This window comes from Lepidochelys kempii, chromosome 2 (assembly GCF_965140285.1).
Source record: "Lepidochelys kempii isolate rLepKem1 chromosome 2, rLepKem1.hap1, whole genome shotgun sequence".
Taxonomy (NCBI): Eukaryota; Metazoa; Chordata; order Testudines; family Cheloniidae; genus Lepidochelys; species Lepidochelys kempii.
Genome location: NC_136381.1, coordinates 46602600 through 46619619, shown reverse-complemented (window position 1 = coordinate 46619619; position 17020 = coordinate 46602600). Strand labels below are relative to the sequence as shown.

Here is a 17020-nt window from a genome sequence, read left to right as displayed (position 1 = left end):
AGGTTTCAGATTTTTGTTGCTTTAACACAGTCTGCAATTATGTAAAAGCAGCAAAAAGTGTTTCCTTTCTAATAATAAACTTTGCTAAATATGTTCTTAATTATTGTACAATCACTGTGTCAGGCTCTTTCTTTCATACCTGAAACCATATTTACTGCTCATTAGATTGTAGTTTTAAAATCATCTCTTCATATATTTTGCTGTATATCATTATGAGCTTCATTATTATCTTTTTAACGAATCTGCGTATAACTACCTCTTTGTGCTTCAGGGAATCCTTGGGAATAAGGTATTTTAATTTCTATGGGATTTTTCCTTGGGAACATTTAAAATAGTAAATTGCTAGTGGAGTATAGACTTAATTCAAGAATGAGTTACATCATCTTCCGTTATTTTTGTGATAATTATAATGAAAATTCATAGTCTCTTCACTGTACATGAATATTGAGTAGTTCACTTTACATATGTGAGCCATCTCATCTTGCAACTGTAATGTAATCTCGTCCTCTATTATCCAAAACATACATTTATTCCAGAACGATATAGGAAAAATATAGAAGTGCAAGAAGTCCTATCTAGAGCATGAAAAGTAATAGCATGCATATAGGCTTGTTCCTATATTTTACCTGAACAAAAATCTGTTACTATCATAATTACAAAAAATGCTAATATGGTCATATTTATTGAGATTGCAGTCTTTATGACAACGTAGTACAACTTTACTCCAAAAAGTGTCCACGATGCTTTGAATTTGCTTTGCCATTGCTGTATGTTGATGACTAGAGTTTAAAGTTTCAAAGCTGTGTATAGACACTTTAGAGTATGTTATGGTCTCTGGTCAAATGGTATTTTTCATGTGCCACATGCAATGCATTCTGGAAATGTACAGTCAGTCCAATAACACTTAGGTACTAATATCTTCTTCCTACTCAGCATCTAAGATCCATCCCAACAGACAAATCTCTGTTGGGATGGATCTTAGATGCTGAGTAGGAAGAAGATATTAGTACCTAAGTGTTATTTTACTGCAGTATTTTACTGTTTTACTGCAGTAGCATCTTTTCTGGTCTTCCAAACATATACCTTGCTTCCCTTTAGTCAATACACATGGCAGCCATTAAAGTCAGCTTCCTTGTCTCACAATAGGAACTTGTCAATGTCCTTGTCAGTTATCTTCCCTGGCTCCCCATCTCATATCCCATTAAATTTAAGCTTCTTGCCTCTTTCTTCAAAGCTCAATGTAATTCTTTCCATCTCTACATATCCTTATTAAGTTTCATGGCATCCCTCTACCTTCCCTCTCCACTCTAATAGTGTTCACAGCCTTGGCCACCAGTTTATCGTCTTTCACAGTCGTGCTTTCTTCTTCATGGCACTCTCATGCAAGGCCTGTTCACGTTTAAGGCCCTCTGAGAGACCCACTTCTGCCATGCTGCCTTCAGTGAATCTCATTTATATTTTTTAAAATTCCCTATTTGTTGTTTCCCTTCCCCTAACCCATGTCTACTTGCCTCTCCTTACGATATGCGCTCCTTGGAGCAGGGACCATTCTTTCTTGAATGTTTGGGATGCACATAGTACATTGTGAGTGCTACTATAAACAAATATTTAATAGTATGCTAGCATACATCACAGCTGTTGTTACAGAGACACTGACATGTATTTTAGGTCCAAAATGTGATCTACGTTAAAACTATTTTTATAAATAGTACACAGTTTAGCTTTTAAGCTCTTTGTTGCAGGAAGTGTCTTACTGTGCATTTGTATTCTTCCTAGCAGAGTGGGGGGCCCCAATCTCTGTTGGGGCATCTATGTGTTACTGTAATACAAATTACTATTAGTAATCTGCCAGTCCATTGCCTCTTCATTTAAACATTATTTTAAATTTTAACATGAGATAGTGAAAACAATTAAATAATGCCTTTTAATGAACTGATACATTTACACATACACCTTGTAAGAGTGAACTGAAATACATATAAATAAAACATAGATGAGCCTTAACAATACCTGGTAAATATCAGTTTTGCTGCTTCTAAGCTGGGGGCACCTGGTTTTACTTAACATGCATTTAATAAACCTATTCCTTGTAAGTCTACTAATTACGAATAATTTATATCCTCATCGAAATAGATTTTAAAGTTAGTTTGGGGTTTTTTTGGTCTGTTTTTCTGTTCAGAGTCTCTGTATGGAGAATTTTATTTCTCTAAGGCTAATGGTTTTTTATTTTAATTCTCCTGTGAATTTTTCTCAACATAAATGTTTAATTGAGTTACTTTACTTTGACTTTGTATGTGGGCTATCCCCAAGACATAAAATGTTTGTGATGTGCATTGGGCAACAGTTCTAATTAAAATCATTATTCTACCTATAGTATTTTTTTTTAATATTTTAGTTTTACATTCACTAGCATAAGGAACTAGTGGTCTCTTTACCAGGGACTTATAGCTAATATTTTATCCGCCCCCCCTTCCTCCCCCCAACTACAGTAGGTACGCACTAATGATTGGGTAAGCTATTTTGAGTTACTGAGTATTACAAAAGAAAGTGAGTGAACAAACAAACAAAAATATTACATCACGAAAAGTACTTCATTTATGTTGTTGATTGCTATTCTAACTGAATGTATTTTATAAAAACAGTCTTTGTTAGGAGACCTCATTATGGCACTAATAGCAAGATTTAGTACAATTGTCAAGATTAACTTTGGCATATTTTCTGTTGCAGTATGAGTTACTGTAACCTGCTAAGAAAAGAGATCTCTGGGCACTAGAATAAACTTCAGTTTCAACCTCAAGCCCCCTACTGCAATTCGTAATAATTTAAGACTATGCTGAAATAAATAATTGTTCACATTGATGTTTTATGTCCTGCCCTTTCAGCCAGGAAGTGTGGGGAACTGATGGAAGCTGGAGCAAAAATAGCTGCCTGAGAACTGGGGGTATGCCTGCACTGCAGATGGAGGTGTAATTCCCATCTTGAGAAGGCACCCACGCTAGCTTTCATCAAACTAAAAATAGCAGTGCAGCCACAGCAGCACTAGCAGTGGCTCGAGCTAGCCGCCCGAGGACATCTCTAGGATCTTGGATTGGATTGTACTCAGGCAGCTAGCCCAAGCAGTTGCCTATGCCATCGCAGCTATATCACTGGTTGTGGAACACTACCGCAAGCAAAGCTAGCATGTGTACATCTACCCAAGTTGGAAATTACAGCTCTAATTGCAGTATAGAAATATCCTAAAGGCCTGGGCCTCAAGAAGTATCATGAGAATAGTATCCTGGCTCATGCCTTGTGTACACTAGAAAGGGTTTCTTGGTATAATTTCAGTGTCAGAGGGACTCTATAGGTGCAAGGACCTATTTGCACAATTCCAAATGCAGTATTGGGGTTTATAGTACCACCAAGAAAAAGAATTTTTATATATGGAAAAATATATATATATGGAAAAACTCTTTCATTTCAGGGACAGGGAGAATCGAAAGTGAAAAGAACAGCTGGAGCCAAACTTGTTTGAGTTCATTTTTACAGCTGAAAGTTAAATCCCTGAAAACAGATGATGCAAACACCAGTACTGTTCTGATACTTATGTTGATTTTAAGATTTGTAGCTCATCGTGCATGTTTAAAAATGTTGTCTTCGTGCATCTTACAGGGGCAGCATTCTTGGCTATTACAACTATCTATGCGGAGAGTGGGTCTGGATTTGTATCACCAAGTGCCTCTGCCAAAGCTGGGGTAGATGCAATGTGCAAGTGAGTAGTTGAGCATACCAGTGCTTTATCTTCACATTTCCCAGACTGGGCTGATAGGTTCTTTATCCACATCTTGTCAGTCTGGCAAAATTAAGCTATTTGACTGGATCATGAATGAACTCCTTAGCTTCCATTTTATGTAACAAGAAAGCAGTTGCTACTATCACAGCTTCTCATGGAAAGAAGAATTTAAGTTGTATTACTTTTGCCATCTTACTAGAGCAAAAAGATCAATAAATAGAAGTTTACTCAATTCCATGGAATTCTGCTGCTTAAATTTTTATCAGGATTATCTGCAATAATTCTTTTAATAGCATTACACAGATATCCACATTCATTCCCCAAACAAATACATCTGTGATTAGCAGCTATATGGGAATAGATCAGCATGAGGACTAGTACGTTGGCCCGAGGGTCGCATCACTGACACCTTTTTCATATAAAGGTACAAATCCCCTGCCCTGGCCTCAGCCTCACTCCACCCGTGCCCCGCCTCTTCCCACCCCTTCCCCAAATCCCTGCCCCTGCCCCACCTCTTCTCTGCCACCTCGTCCCCTGAGTGCACGGCTCCCTGCTCCTCCCCCGCCCTCCTGGAAAGTGCTAAGCGCTGCCAAACAGGTGTTTGGCGGCAGGAAGTGCCTGGAGGTAGGCAGAGGAGCCTGGACGCGGGGGGGAGGGGAGCTTGGCGGCGGCAGCAGGAAATAACTCTGTGGGGGTGCAGGGAGCTTGGCGGGCTGCAGGAAATAACCTTGGCCCACAGGCCACATGTTTGAGACCCCTGGAGTAGAAGATACTAACAGACAGTTCAGCCTGTACACTTCAGTAGAGACAATCAAATAGAAATTTTGAAAATATAAGTAGGTCAGGTATGATTATTTCTCTAGAAAGCAAATAAGGGACACTTTTGCTTTGTTCTTTTACACTTTTTTCATAGAAGTTGAGTATGACTTAAAAGGGTGTATTTCAAAGACTAGCCACCTTATTCATTTACCACAACAGATGTTTTAGCACCTTTAAAGAAACAGCATGTGCAAAGACGATATTGTTCATAAAAGGAAAACTGCATTTCTTACTCTGCTTTGTAAAACATATTGGAAGTTGGGGTTTGGTTATCTTATTTTTCCTAAAACACTTGGTTTGAGAATTATATTGAAGACTGCCACAAGTGTATACTGGTGGGATTTTCTAAAGTGCCTAAGTGAGATAGGTACCTAAATACCAATGATTGTCATTAAGGTATGCTTTATATGCAATATATACTTCAAATTGGTGTTACTGTATTCGTCAGTTGGCTAATTCAATGTAACATGAGATCCATGTGTGAGAAGATTCAAATCCAATAACAAAAAAAGTAAAAATATTTCAAAAAAATCTGAGAACCTAGGTCAGGATTCAAATGTTAAGTGTTTATAAATTTGACACATATACTTCCCAGAATTGTTTCTAAATTACATCCTGTTTAAAAATGTTGTACCACCAAGAAAAAGAATTTTTATATATGGAAAAAAAAAAATATATATATATATATATATGGAACATGTTAGACAACATGCTGTTTGAAATATTTATGCATTCTATTAATGAATTTTTAGGTCTCTTGCAGCTGAATGGGGTAGATATGGCATGAGATTCAATGTGATCCAACCAGGTCCAATAAGAACAAAGGTACATTTCTATTATTAAAAAGTGAGACATGACTTTACATGTGCTTAGGCCTGGCAGAAATTGATTTTTATTTTTGTTATAATTTTGATGGAAAATATTAATGTTTATTTTAAAGCATTTTATATATTTGTATTCATTTATATTTTCACAGTTGCACAAAATTATGGTTTTTCGGCTTCTTATTTTTTTCTCAAATTTTCACAATTGTAGGAACTTACGGCAGTCATACAATAATTATTTAATGACATTAGATGTTGAGATTTAAAAAGTTAAAGCTTTATAACTGTTAACACAAATTGTCGTCATATCAAAATATACAAAATAAATAGTCTTAAATCAAACTCCAGTGAGTTATCAAGCAGCATTTCTTTTACTTTGCCTATCTGTAAATTTTGATATTTGATGGAAATATATTTTAATCAGTTTGTGTGGGTACAGTGAAATTGATATTGTCATGAGGTGCTCCAATCACCGCCAGTCTAGCGTCTCCTCCTGGTCACTTGGCAGTGTTCTCATTCACGGCCCCGGTGCCACTCCCTCAGTAGCTAGAAGGGGAACCGGGCCTGCCCTCTACTCCAAGTTCCAGTCCAGGGACCTTCAGCTCAGCAGTTCTGGGCTTCCTCTCTATGTCCTTACTGTTCCATCTCTGGACTGCTTCCTACACTCTGGTTCCCCTTTTCTCTCTCTGGGTGTACCAGCTCCAGAAAACCTTTTCCCAGGGAGTGACTATCCTTTCTCAGCAGCTGTCCCTATCTTGTGACAGCTTCCTGGCTTTATAGGCCTCGCGTGTTTGTACACAGGTGAGCCTGTTCCGAATTAGCTGCCTGCAGCCAAAAGCTCCCCTGTTTGAAGCCTAATTAGCTGATTGAGCCACCCCATCACAGACACACATCGACATTTACCAATAAAAATCTAATCATTCCAAGTCTACATATGTTATGTCATGCAAACGTGCTTTAATATAGCATATCTCTTACTATAACCCTTTTGGTATAGATAAGACCAAACTTGGTTTCTTCAGTGATCCAACAGTGTTGTGCAACATTGAGCAAGTCACTTATACTCTCAGTAGTTTATTTTCTCCATCTGTGAAATGAGAGTAATTGTAAATGCTTCAGGATAGTATTTTCCCAAACTTTTAAAAGCTGAGCCTCCCTTCTCCCAATAAAGGAAAATGGAACTTCATGCCTCTCCAACTCCTCTGAGGGTTGTCTAAGGTTTACTTTCTTTTGAGAATTTTAGTTAAATGAAATTAAATGGTATTTTTAAACAGGTCTTTAATTTTTTATTTTAAGAAATGACATATTTGTCTGAGGAAAGCAAGGCTTTACAATAAATTCTGTGGCATTTGTTTGTAATTCTTTTGAATACCACATCCAATCAATTCCAAAATTTCAGGGAATGTTGTAGGCATCAATGGGTAGAACCCTATTGATTTTGGTGAAAATAGGAAAAGTGGAAGGAGGAAATTGGAGGACACACGGGCCCCTGGCATCTGGTTAGCAGACCCAGCAGCTTCAACTTCCTTTACAATTGTGTATATATCAAAGAACTGGTTTATGACAACCCTTAATGCCTTCCAGCATAATAATACCCACCATCTCAGCTCTGCTGATCCTCCCAGTACAGTTTAAAAATGCTGACATCCTGAATGACTTATGTCCCAGACAGAAAGAAAAGAAATAATAGTGGTGGGGGAAATGGGGAGGTTCACAGAAGTCCTGGTGATTGGGTGGCAGGGAGGAGAACAGGGGGAACCCTGGTATTGAAAGGAAGGGGGAAAGGGAAAGCATAGAAGAGGGAGAGAATAGGGGAGGCATAGAGCCCCTGGCATGGGAGACAGTGATATGGGTGAAGGGAGACATGGGGGGCACACACAGCCTTTGGCATGAATGATGGAGTGGGGGATTTGCAGGGAGTCCCTGAACTAGAGGGGTATGGGAGGTTGACAAACATGGAGCTTGTAGGGGTAATGGAGCAATGCAAGGAGCCCCAGGTGAGTACAGTGTGCTTGGCCTACAGATACAACAACGTGTGCAACTCCCTAGTCAATATGGGATGTTAAATCAATGAATACAAATTATTTTATTATTTAAAACTGAAATAAAACATTAATTGTCAAGTTTACAGTATCACTTCACAGCAGTTTTTAGTTCTAGTTGCATGTGCTAAGTGTTGACATTTAATTTTTTTCTCTAAAATACAGTTTCACACTCATTGACTATGTTAAGCACAGGTCTTGGCCTTGGCTTCCTCTCAAGTGGGCTTAGATGCCCTCATGGGCAATTTTGGCTTTGCTTCTCAAGCAGAAGTAAGGGAAATAAACCCACCCTGTCGTCACTTAGAGTAGATTTTGTAGACCTTCATAATAAACCTTGAATAATTAAATACTTTACATTAACTATTATCATTGTATCTGAGTTAGTGGGGCAGCTCATGCTTCGGGGTATTGTTCAGGCTCTCTACGAACTAAGGTAGGCATTGCTGCATCAGGTGCTTGTGAGTCAAGTTTTCAAGATTCTCTGCAACTGTAATAGCTGGAGACTTACTTTTTTAATGAAAGCTGATATGCTGGAGAACAATGGAGAGGCCTATCTTTATTCTACCCGCACTTGTCCTAGGGGAAGGGGCCCACACTTTGGGAAACACTGTTTTAAGTAACCATAGGAGGAAAAGAAAAGTCCTTTGTCAGTGCCAAGTTATTAGATATACAACCTGGTATTTTAAAAAATAAGATCATTAAGCAGTTATGTTACTATATATTACTATTTTACTGATGTGTTTTACTAAATAGCACTGTGCTTGCATTGACTTCAATTATGTTTTCTTAGGTTTCTGATTTTGCTCAGTAAAGTTTATTCGTGTTAGTAAAAGAGTCCATTTGAGTGAGGTTTTTCTCCCCAAGCTCAGCCATGTCTTGCACTGTCCCCAGATATTCAAATGCACTTTAAAGCCCAAAGCTATCTAGATTTATTCTGTTCGTTGTTCCTATTCAACCAGATTAAAGGATGCTTGCTTTTCAGTTTCGTTATTCTGTGCTATGTATGATTTTTGGTTTTGTTTAAGTTTCCTCTACATTTCTTTAGTAGCTCTGCGGCATTTTCGTTTTTCTCAAAGCTTTATTCTGCACGTTTTCAGAAAAAGTGCACAAGACGCTTACTAGAGCCTCTCTTTACTGCTTTCTAATCGTGTAGAAGGGTCACTGCTGAACACCATGAACTGCTTTGTTAAATTCTGGTGTAACTGGTTGACTGAATTTACCCCAGAATTTGACCTTTGTCTCCTGTTCTCTCTTCACCCAGCCCCCAATAAGCATGGGATTGTCACAACACTCCTACTAACTGTTAACTTGTGTATTAAGTCTGATACCAGAAATCAAATCTTAGTTTGAATTTATTTTCTAGTTACTCAGAACATTTTGCTGAATGTTGTTGTTGTTTTTTTAATTCTGTAGGGTGCTTTTAGTCGTCTTGACCCAACAGGTACATTTGAGAAAGAAATGATTGGGAGGATTCCCTGTGGCCGTCTGGGAACTGTAGAAGAAATTGCAAATCTTGCCACATACCTCTGTAGTGAATATGCAAGTTGGGTGACTGGAACAGTAAGTTTTCGTTATTCTAGTTCATGCTGTCACCAGTATTAAGCTTATAGATGATGTTCTGAGTGGTGTTGAGAATTTTTAAAGAAGCTTTAGGTGCTGTAGCATATTTGAGAACTTAGCAAAAGAAATTGCTAATTTGAAAACTTTAGGTTCATTTTTAACCTAGTCAGTTAATTATATTTAAGGCTATGATTTAGTAGCGGAGGTCGCGAAGTCACAAATCCGTGACTTCCAGTGACCTCCATGACTTCAGCCTGTGGCGCTCGGGAGCTGCCCATGGGGGCCGGGAGCAGCGGTGTACACCTGCCGCCGCTGGCAGCCCCCAGAGCTCCAAGACGTCCCAGGTGGCGGGGGAACTCCTGCAACTCCCAGCCACCCCTGGCAGCAGGGGAACCCCTGAGCTCCTGGCTGCGGTGTGGGCCCCTGGAGCTGTGGGTGGCAGGGGCACCCCCGAGCTCCAAGCCGTGGCGGGCGGCGGGAGAACTCCTGAGCTCCCAGCTGTGGCAGGCAGTGGAGGCCTCTGGAATTGCTGGCAGTGGGAGCACCCTGCAGCTCCCTGCCCCCAGGAGTAGCAGGGGAACCCCCCAAGCTTCTGGCCGCAGCAGGCCCTCAGGGCTGTGGGGGTACCCCAGAGCTCCCAGCCCCCGCAGATGGCAGGGGACCCCCGAAGCTGCAGGCGGCTCAGTCCCCACAGTTCCCAGCTGTGGGGTGCGGGGGATCCTGGAGCTCCAACACCCAACCTGCAGTGGGGGCCCCCGGAGCTCCTAGCCACTGCACAGCTGCCCCGTTGCACGTGGTGTGGGGACCCACAGATCACCATTTTGTCAGGGATATTTTTAGTAAAAGTCACGGACAGGTCACAGCTTCCGTGAATTTTTCTTTATTGCTCGTGACCTCTCCGTGACTTTTACTAAAAATATCCTTAGGATGACCAGCCAGCAAGTGTGAAAAATCGGGACGGGGTGGAGAGTAATAGGTACCTATATAAGACAAAGTCCCCAAAAATCAGGACTGTCCCTATAAAATCGGGACATCTGGTTACCCTAAATATCCGTGACAAACTCTTAGCCTTAATTATACTTCACTCTAGCTACTGGTTTTAAAGCACAGAGCTTCTTATAAGAAGTGTTGCATTCATTTATTCTGAGTGTATTTTTTAGTCTGAATTTGTACAAGTTGAGGTTGATGTTTCCAAACCCTGATATATGAGAATGCTAATGATACAGGAACTTAATAAAAAAGCACCAATTTTAAGTGCATTGCTTCCTTTTCCCCAAGGTTATTAGAATGGATGGTGGAGAATATGTTTCTATGGCTGGAGAGTTCAATGACCTGAAAAAGGTAATAAGTTACATGCATGCTATTTACATACAAACATACTTAAAAATTTATATAAAATTGTATGCAGACCCAAGTGAAATGCTATTTCTTCTTATATTATGTAGGTTACCAATGAGCAGTGGGATATAATGGAAGCATTAATCAGGAAAACAAAAGGCTCTTAAAATACTCGTCTTATCTTCCTTTCAGAAAGTATCACTGGAAAAGTACCATTAGCTGTAAATCACACACATATTAAGAAATAATCTTGTTAAACATTTTATTGGCAATTCTAATAAAACATTTTTAAATTGGAATATGTTTTGAATGAGTCATTTAAACTTACCCCTTAATTTGACTGTTTTGTTCCCATAGGCAAATGAAGTCTTCTGATTAGGTACGTAAAATATTCTACAGCTTTGAGTAAAAATTTCTATGCCATGCTGTAGAATTAGTTCCACTTCTCTTCTTGTTTTAATGTGGGCTGGTCTACATGGTGTGATAGCGTGCACCAGTTGGGGTGTAAATTCTAGTGTGCACCAGCATGTCCAGAGTGCACCAGCACTAACTGGTCCATGTGGGACCTGGCTGGCGCATACTAAAAGTTCCCCAGTCTCCATTAACATAGTCCCATTTCAAACAGTACTATGTTTTCAGGGAGTAGGGATCCTTTAGTGCAGTGGTCCCCAACGCGGTGCCTGCAGGCTCCATGGCGCCCGCCCGGCCATTTGTGTGCACCCACCTACTGATAACGGAGCGCTTCCGCCGTACAAACCGCTGCCGAGGAGCGCGGCCGCCGGACAACCAGCTGCCAAAATGTCGCCGAAAGTGGCAACGCCAAGAAGCGTCGCCGCCGAAATGCCGCCACGGGAACATGAATATGCTATTGCAACAGAAAGGTTGGGAGCCACTGCTTTAGTGCGTGCTAGCAGGATCCATATAGGCCAGTTAGTACATGACATACTGATGTGTGCTAGAATTTACATCCCAGCTGGCACACATTAAAACATCATGTAGACAAACCTGTATTTCAACATTTTTTCTCAGTTCAGATATTTGCATATTTTTTAATTATCATTTCAGTTCCAGTAATGTTTCTGGAATATTTTATTGAAAAGATAGAAGATAAACTGATGAAAACTACAAAATTAAGATGTAAGCTTTGCACTCCAGTATTAGTTCCTGATCCTGTAAACACTTACACGTGCTTTGCTTTTCTACCGTGAGGAGTCAATGGAACATACATAAGTTTTTGCAGAATTGGAGCCTAATACTGTTGTTGGGAGGAAGAGTGTAAATGATTAGGGAGTACTAAGGTACATCTCACACAGAAGTTAAAGACTGAATACTAGTTACAATCTTGATTTTGCTGACATTTTTCAGTCTGTGTTGCATCTGTTGTAATTGATGTTAAAAATTGCATTGAAGACTGGGTTTGCCTTCCTGAATACATATATATTTTCTTTATATATATTTTTGCTCCCTCAAAAGTTTTGAGTAAATGCTCTTGAAAAGAGAGACTAGTAGCTCCTTCGGTGCAATTGTGATTCTGAATCCTTTACTCATTGTCTGATATCACTTAGGGCAGGAACAAGGCTCCACCATTCCTGTCTATCGTGCTATTTGATGGAATGGCTACCTTGTATTTCCATAACTTTTTTATGAGAATAGGTTGTTGGCCTTTCACTCAACCTGAAGGCTCAGTGGATTGCTTTTTGTCTGATCTCTGCCCTTTGACCTGTCTGGCTTGGGTGGCTCTACGAGGAGTCCAAACTCGTGCTGCTAGAGTTCTCATTGGCACATACAAGCCTTCTCACTGCATCAAGGTGCAGTCTCCAGGGAAGAGCTGTTGTGAGTACTAGTGACACATTTTCTGCATGACTAGGCATGTCTGCTTAGGAGGAACTTTATTAAAACTAGAAAAGGAGACTTGTAAGTCAGGACTGAGGACTGCATTGGCAAAGCTTTGTGGAAAGCTTGCACAGCACTTGCCTTCACAAACCGGTGCTATTCTGGTCTATGTTGAGTAGTCTGTAATGGAGGGTTCTGGGGTAGGAAAGATCAGTGGTATGTGGGAGGGAAGCAGGGCTAATACAGGCAGTGCTGCCAAATCTGCAGCCTCAGGGGGTGTGAGGGGATGGTGAGAGGGCACTACTGCTTGTGTGATATCTACTGCCAATGTTCCAGTGCCGCATGGTGTGGAACACAAATCGCTTATTGCCAAGTGTTCTGTGGGATTGTAACTAGTGCTTATGCCCATAAAAGCAGGATGCTTTCTCCTATATTAGAGCTCAGGCACATCACAGGCCCCCAGACTTTTTTCCTGTTTAACAAGAAATCTCTATCCACTGTGTTTTTAACTCTCTCCACAAGTGTACACATCAGTTCTGGATACAGTGCCTATTCCCTGCTTCCTCTGGGACTGATGTAGCCCTCCCTCCATGTCTAGTATGGCATAGGAATTTTGATCAGGTCATATGCTGGACCTTGGGCCTTTTAGCTGGGAACCTAATTGAACGACTTTGTTAGGGGCCCCAGATTTCCTTGAACCAGCCCTGCAAACAAGCAAGAAAGGAAGGTAACGAGCATTGGGAGTACTGGAGAAGAGGAAAGGAGCTAGTGGGAGCTGCAGAGACGGACAAGCTCCCTTGGATGTGAAGTTACAGCTACTTTTTGAAGTAAAATCATGTTTCTAGGGGACAGTAGCTATCACATCAGTGAATTGTATGATCAATCCTGTGAACTCAGGATGAACTCATCCTCAACGTGGAGAGACCATGCAAATGACTACTCATCATCGCTCTTCAAGCCAGAATTAAATCTGGTCTCTTCAACTGTATCATGAAGTTTTTCCTTTTTGCTTTAGTAGGTGATTTGCTGTCTTGATGAACCTTTTATAATTCTGTGCATTAAGGATGCTCTGTAAAAGTGAAATGTATTGTATTGCATTGTTCAGCGTGCACATAAATAAGACTCTACAATATATTAAACCCATTTCAGATATTTTATATGGAGAAACAGGGAGTGCAGAATAATTTTGCAGTTACTATTGAAGACGGAATAGAGCTGACCTGGAGTGTTCCTCACTGTGATATTACAGTTGCTGTTTACCTTTTGTTGCCTATAGGAATTCTCTCCTTTAGAACAACACAAGTTCTGCTAAGACCATTGGTGGTGGTGTACCAGTCTGAGAATCTGCCTCGCTTTTGTATGATATTTCTATTTTTGAGGTCTGTCTGTTCATTTTAGATTCTAAACTCTTTGGACAGAGATTGTGTCTTCCTCTTTCTTCTTTACATTCTGATACACACTGACAGCACTTTAATAAATACAAAGGTTGAAGTGGAAGGTAATTTGTAAACTGACTTTTTAACCCCAGCTTGCATCTCATGCTGGTATTAACTAGCATTTTTGCATACAGATGGTTTCTAATTCTGAATTGAGTGTTCTCTTTCCTGTAGAATTGGGTCATGTAGCTGTTTTGCTGAACAATGTGCTGTAACTCGTATCCCTGCTTTTACACTGTTAAACTGACTTAAATAAAATACTACCGTGCTACCATAATCCAGTAAAATAAAACCATTCTTGATGTTTTAATACATTGGCCTGATTTTCAAGGTGTAGAGCAATTGTTGATTTCAGGGGGATTTGAAGGAGCTCAGCACTTTTGAAAATCAGGCCACTTATATTTAGATGCTTAACTATGGATTTCTGAGCCGCCTTTTAGGCACCTAAGAAGAATGTTATTTCAGTGTGTATTGCTAAAAAATGCTTAGGATGGAAGATGTACTGATTTCTAGTAACAATGCAGTGCATAAGTTCTCATCACACAAAGTTAGTTTTGCCTAATGAAATCAACCCTTTAACTGACAAAAACTTAAATACAGTTTTTGTCAGTTAAATTGGATCTTGAAAAAACTTGTCTTGTTATATTAAGCACATCTTACTAAGAAAGCAGCATTGGCAAACAGTGTACTGATCTATATTTGACCTTTGCACAGTGTGAGAGTTGCTGCTATAAACATTTTTAAATTTTCAGTGGCCTTCAGGTGAAGAGTGAGGGCTGGGCCTCGGGGTGCAACATGGGCAGGGCCATGGCCTGGGTCAGGCGAGGCTTATGATACCTGCCACCCATGCTGGGGGTGTGGCCCCATCACCAGCACCCTTAATTCCACCACCTAGGCCTGAAAGCATAAATTCATAACTTTGCTAGACACTAAAAATCATCCAGTGAATGGAGACACTGGCTTTATTACTTATTACAACAATCTATAACCCACTAACAACCCCTCCCTGCCCAGATGCCCTTTTTCTCCCTCTCTGACTGGACAGGTGTTAATGGATCTCTTCACCTTGAATGGGCCCTTGAAATATGTGTTAACTACTTCTGCTAAACAATCTGTTCCACCTGCGGAAGAGCTCTGTGTAAACTTGAAAGTTGTCTTTCTCACCAACAGAAGTTGATCCAATAAAAGATATTACCTCAGCCAACTTCTCCCTCAAAACAGAACATGTCAGGCCTATGTGCAACAGTGAATGAATGCATAAATCTCTCCCTTCAAGCTCTATGTTCAAATCCTTATTAGGTTGCCCGTGAAAAGCTTTGTTTTTCTTTACTCCGGGTAGTGGTCCTTTGTCATAGATGTCAATTGTGCATTGTTAACAATTTCTGTTTAGGAGATTCCTGAGGGACCTCATGTTGTGAATATCATGTGTTGTAGGCCAAGGTTGGGGAGTGTTTTGGCACTGCCTAGCTTTAATTAGTTAGATCAATTCAGTAAGTAAGGAATTTATTTATAATGCATATAATTGAAGTGTCAGCCGTAAAGGTAATGAAGACAACTTTTTTTTCTAAAGTACAATAGAACTTTGTTGTTTTACACTTCACTAAACTATACACTTTAAAATGCACATAGACAATGATCTTCTCAGTCGATTTAGTAGCAGATAGTGTGGTGAGGTCTCCATTGTAACAGCATATTTTGTAAAATGTATATATTTAAACTCCAAAATATTATACTCATCTTACATAGCACATTTGCTTGCATATTGCATAGTGTTACATTTTAGTAGATTATTTTGTTAATGAGTGAGTAATTAAACATTTTAGTAACTAAAATATATTATTTCCTGTTTAACTACCTCTATATAGGTTTCTTTATAGAGTCTGAATACAGTATACAGGAGCCGCAGGTATAATTAATATTTTAGCTGTCTATTATTCTTCCAGTATGATCTTTCTGCTGCCACCAGATATCTCCCAGAATAAGCAACCTTAGGGTTTGACCATCACCAACTCCTGTTGTCTTCAGCACCTCTCAGGTGCCAGACTTGGAGGAACAATTCTAGGGAGGTGTAGATGTTTTAAAAAGCAGGCGTTTTTACAGTGATCCTGACTTACTATATTTGCTAGACTTGACATTGTATTAATATAAGACACGTCATTGTTAGCCTGTCTTTTTTAATTGCTATACTTCAGTGGAAATATGGGCTTGTTATGCATGATTTAAGAAACAATGCACATGTAGAGGACTCAAATCTTCTTTATATATTCTGTACAGTACCACAAGGCAGCTGGTTTTAATAGGAATGGTAGAAGTGAGACTTTGGAACAAATCTTTGATAGGCAACTTTTCTTGTGTTCTGGAAGCCAGATTCAAGTTTAGATGATATCTTTCTATCAAAACAATTTAACTACCTCATCTTTCAGTCTAATTATTGTACCAAACAGTCACTTTAAATCACAGATACTATTACAGTGCAAGATGTTTTCACCTTTACTTTTAAGTGTTAAAATAAGGCAAAATCCATTGCTTCATGTGCACAAAATCTATCCACAATTCACTTTAATCATATATATATATATGTGTGTGTGTGTGTTAAGCCTAGAGGCAGATAATTTATTCACTGTTCCTTCACTTAAAATACACAATTATACTTTACATTGCATAGAGAAAAGAGGTGAACCAGAAGCTGAGTAATCAGATCACTGTGCCTGGAGTGAGGTTGTCATTGACCTGTCTTGATCTGACTCTAAACAACTTAGTGCGTTATTTTTTTTTCCACTAAGAATCACTCTGTTGCCTCCTCCTTCTATCTTCTACTTACATCTATCTCAAGATCAGAGAGTACCCAGTACACTTGCTGCTTGAGACCACTTGTATCTAATTAAACCGATTTGCCCCTGTTAGATAAGTTACTATGGATGCATTTTAGGCATTGTGTCTAGCTAATAAAATAATCTATTGAGCTGGGATTGCTTCTGAAACAACGCACTTTAAGTAGAGGCAGCTTAGGTTGATTGACATTAAGACATAGACCTAATTCTCTTCTCACACCACTATAAATTGGGAGTAACTCCACGGAAGTCTGTGGAGTTATGCTGGCATAAAACTGGTGTAAGTAAAAGGAGACCCACACCTACAGAGCACAATCAGAAAAAAGACAGGAGCAATTATAGTGTGCTTTCTGCTTAAAAAAAATTCCCCTGCAGAGTAATCTAGTTTAGAGTCTGATATATAAACTACTAGACTTGGTGTTGAATTAGTACTTTGAGAAATGGATTGTTTTTTAGTTTAATTAAATTCCAATAATTTTCTCCATTAGAAATTTAGTGTAAGATGCAGGAAGCACACTTAAAACAAATTATTTCCTTGTTTTCTACTTGCTCAGAAAATCCAGGA

At 39.5% G+C, this 17020-nt stretch overlaps 1 protein-coding gene across 1 annotated transcript in view; it reads left to right on the top strand.

Annotated features, from left to right (window-relative positions):
• Window positions 1-10654, top strand: part of DECR1 (2,4-dienoyl-CoA reductase 1) — a 41552-nt gene extending 30898 nt beyond the window's left edge. The window contains exons 6-10 of the mRNA XM_073330617.2: window positions 3652-3751; window positions 5344-5416; window positions 8871-9017; window positions 10296-10358; window positions 10463-10654. Of these exons, the coding sequence (XP_073186718.1) occupies window positions 3652-3751; window positions 5344-5416; window positions 8871-9017; window positions 10296-10358; window positions 10463-10522 (443 nt within the window). The 3' untranslated portion in view covers window positions 10523-10654. The remainder of the gene's footprint in view (window positions 1-3651; window positions 3752-5343; window positions 5417-8870; window positions 9018-10295; window positions 10359-10462) is intronic.
• Window positions 10655-17020: the final 6366 nt, after the last annotated feature.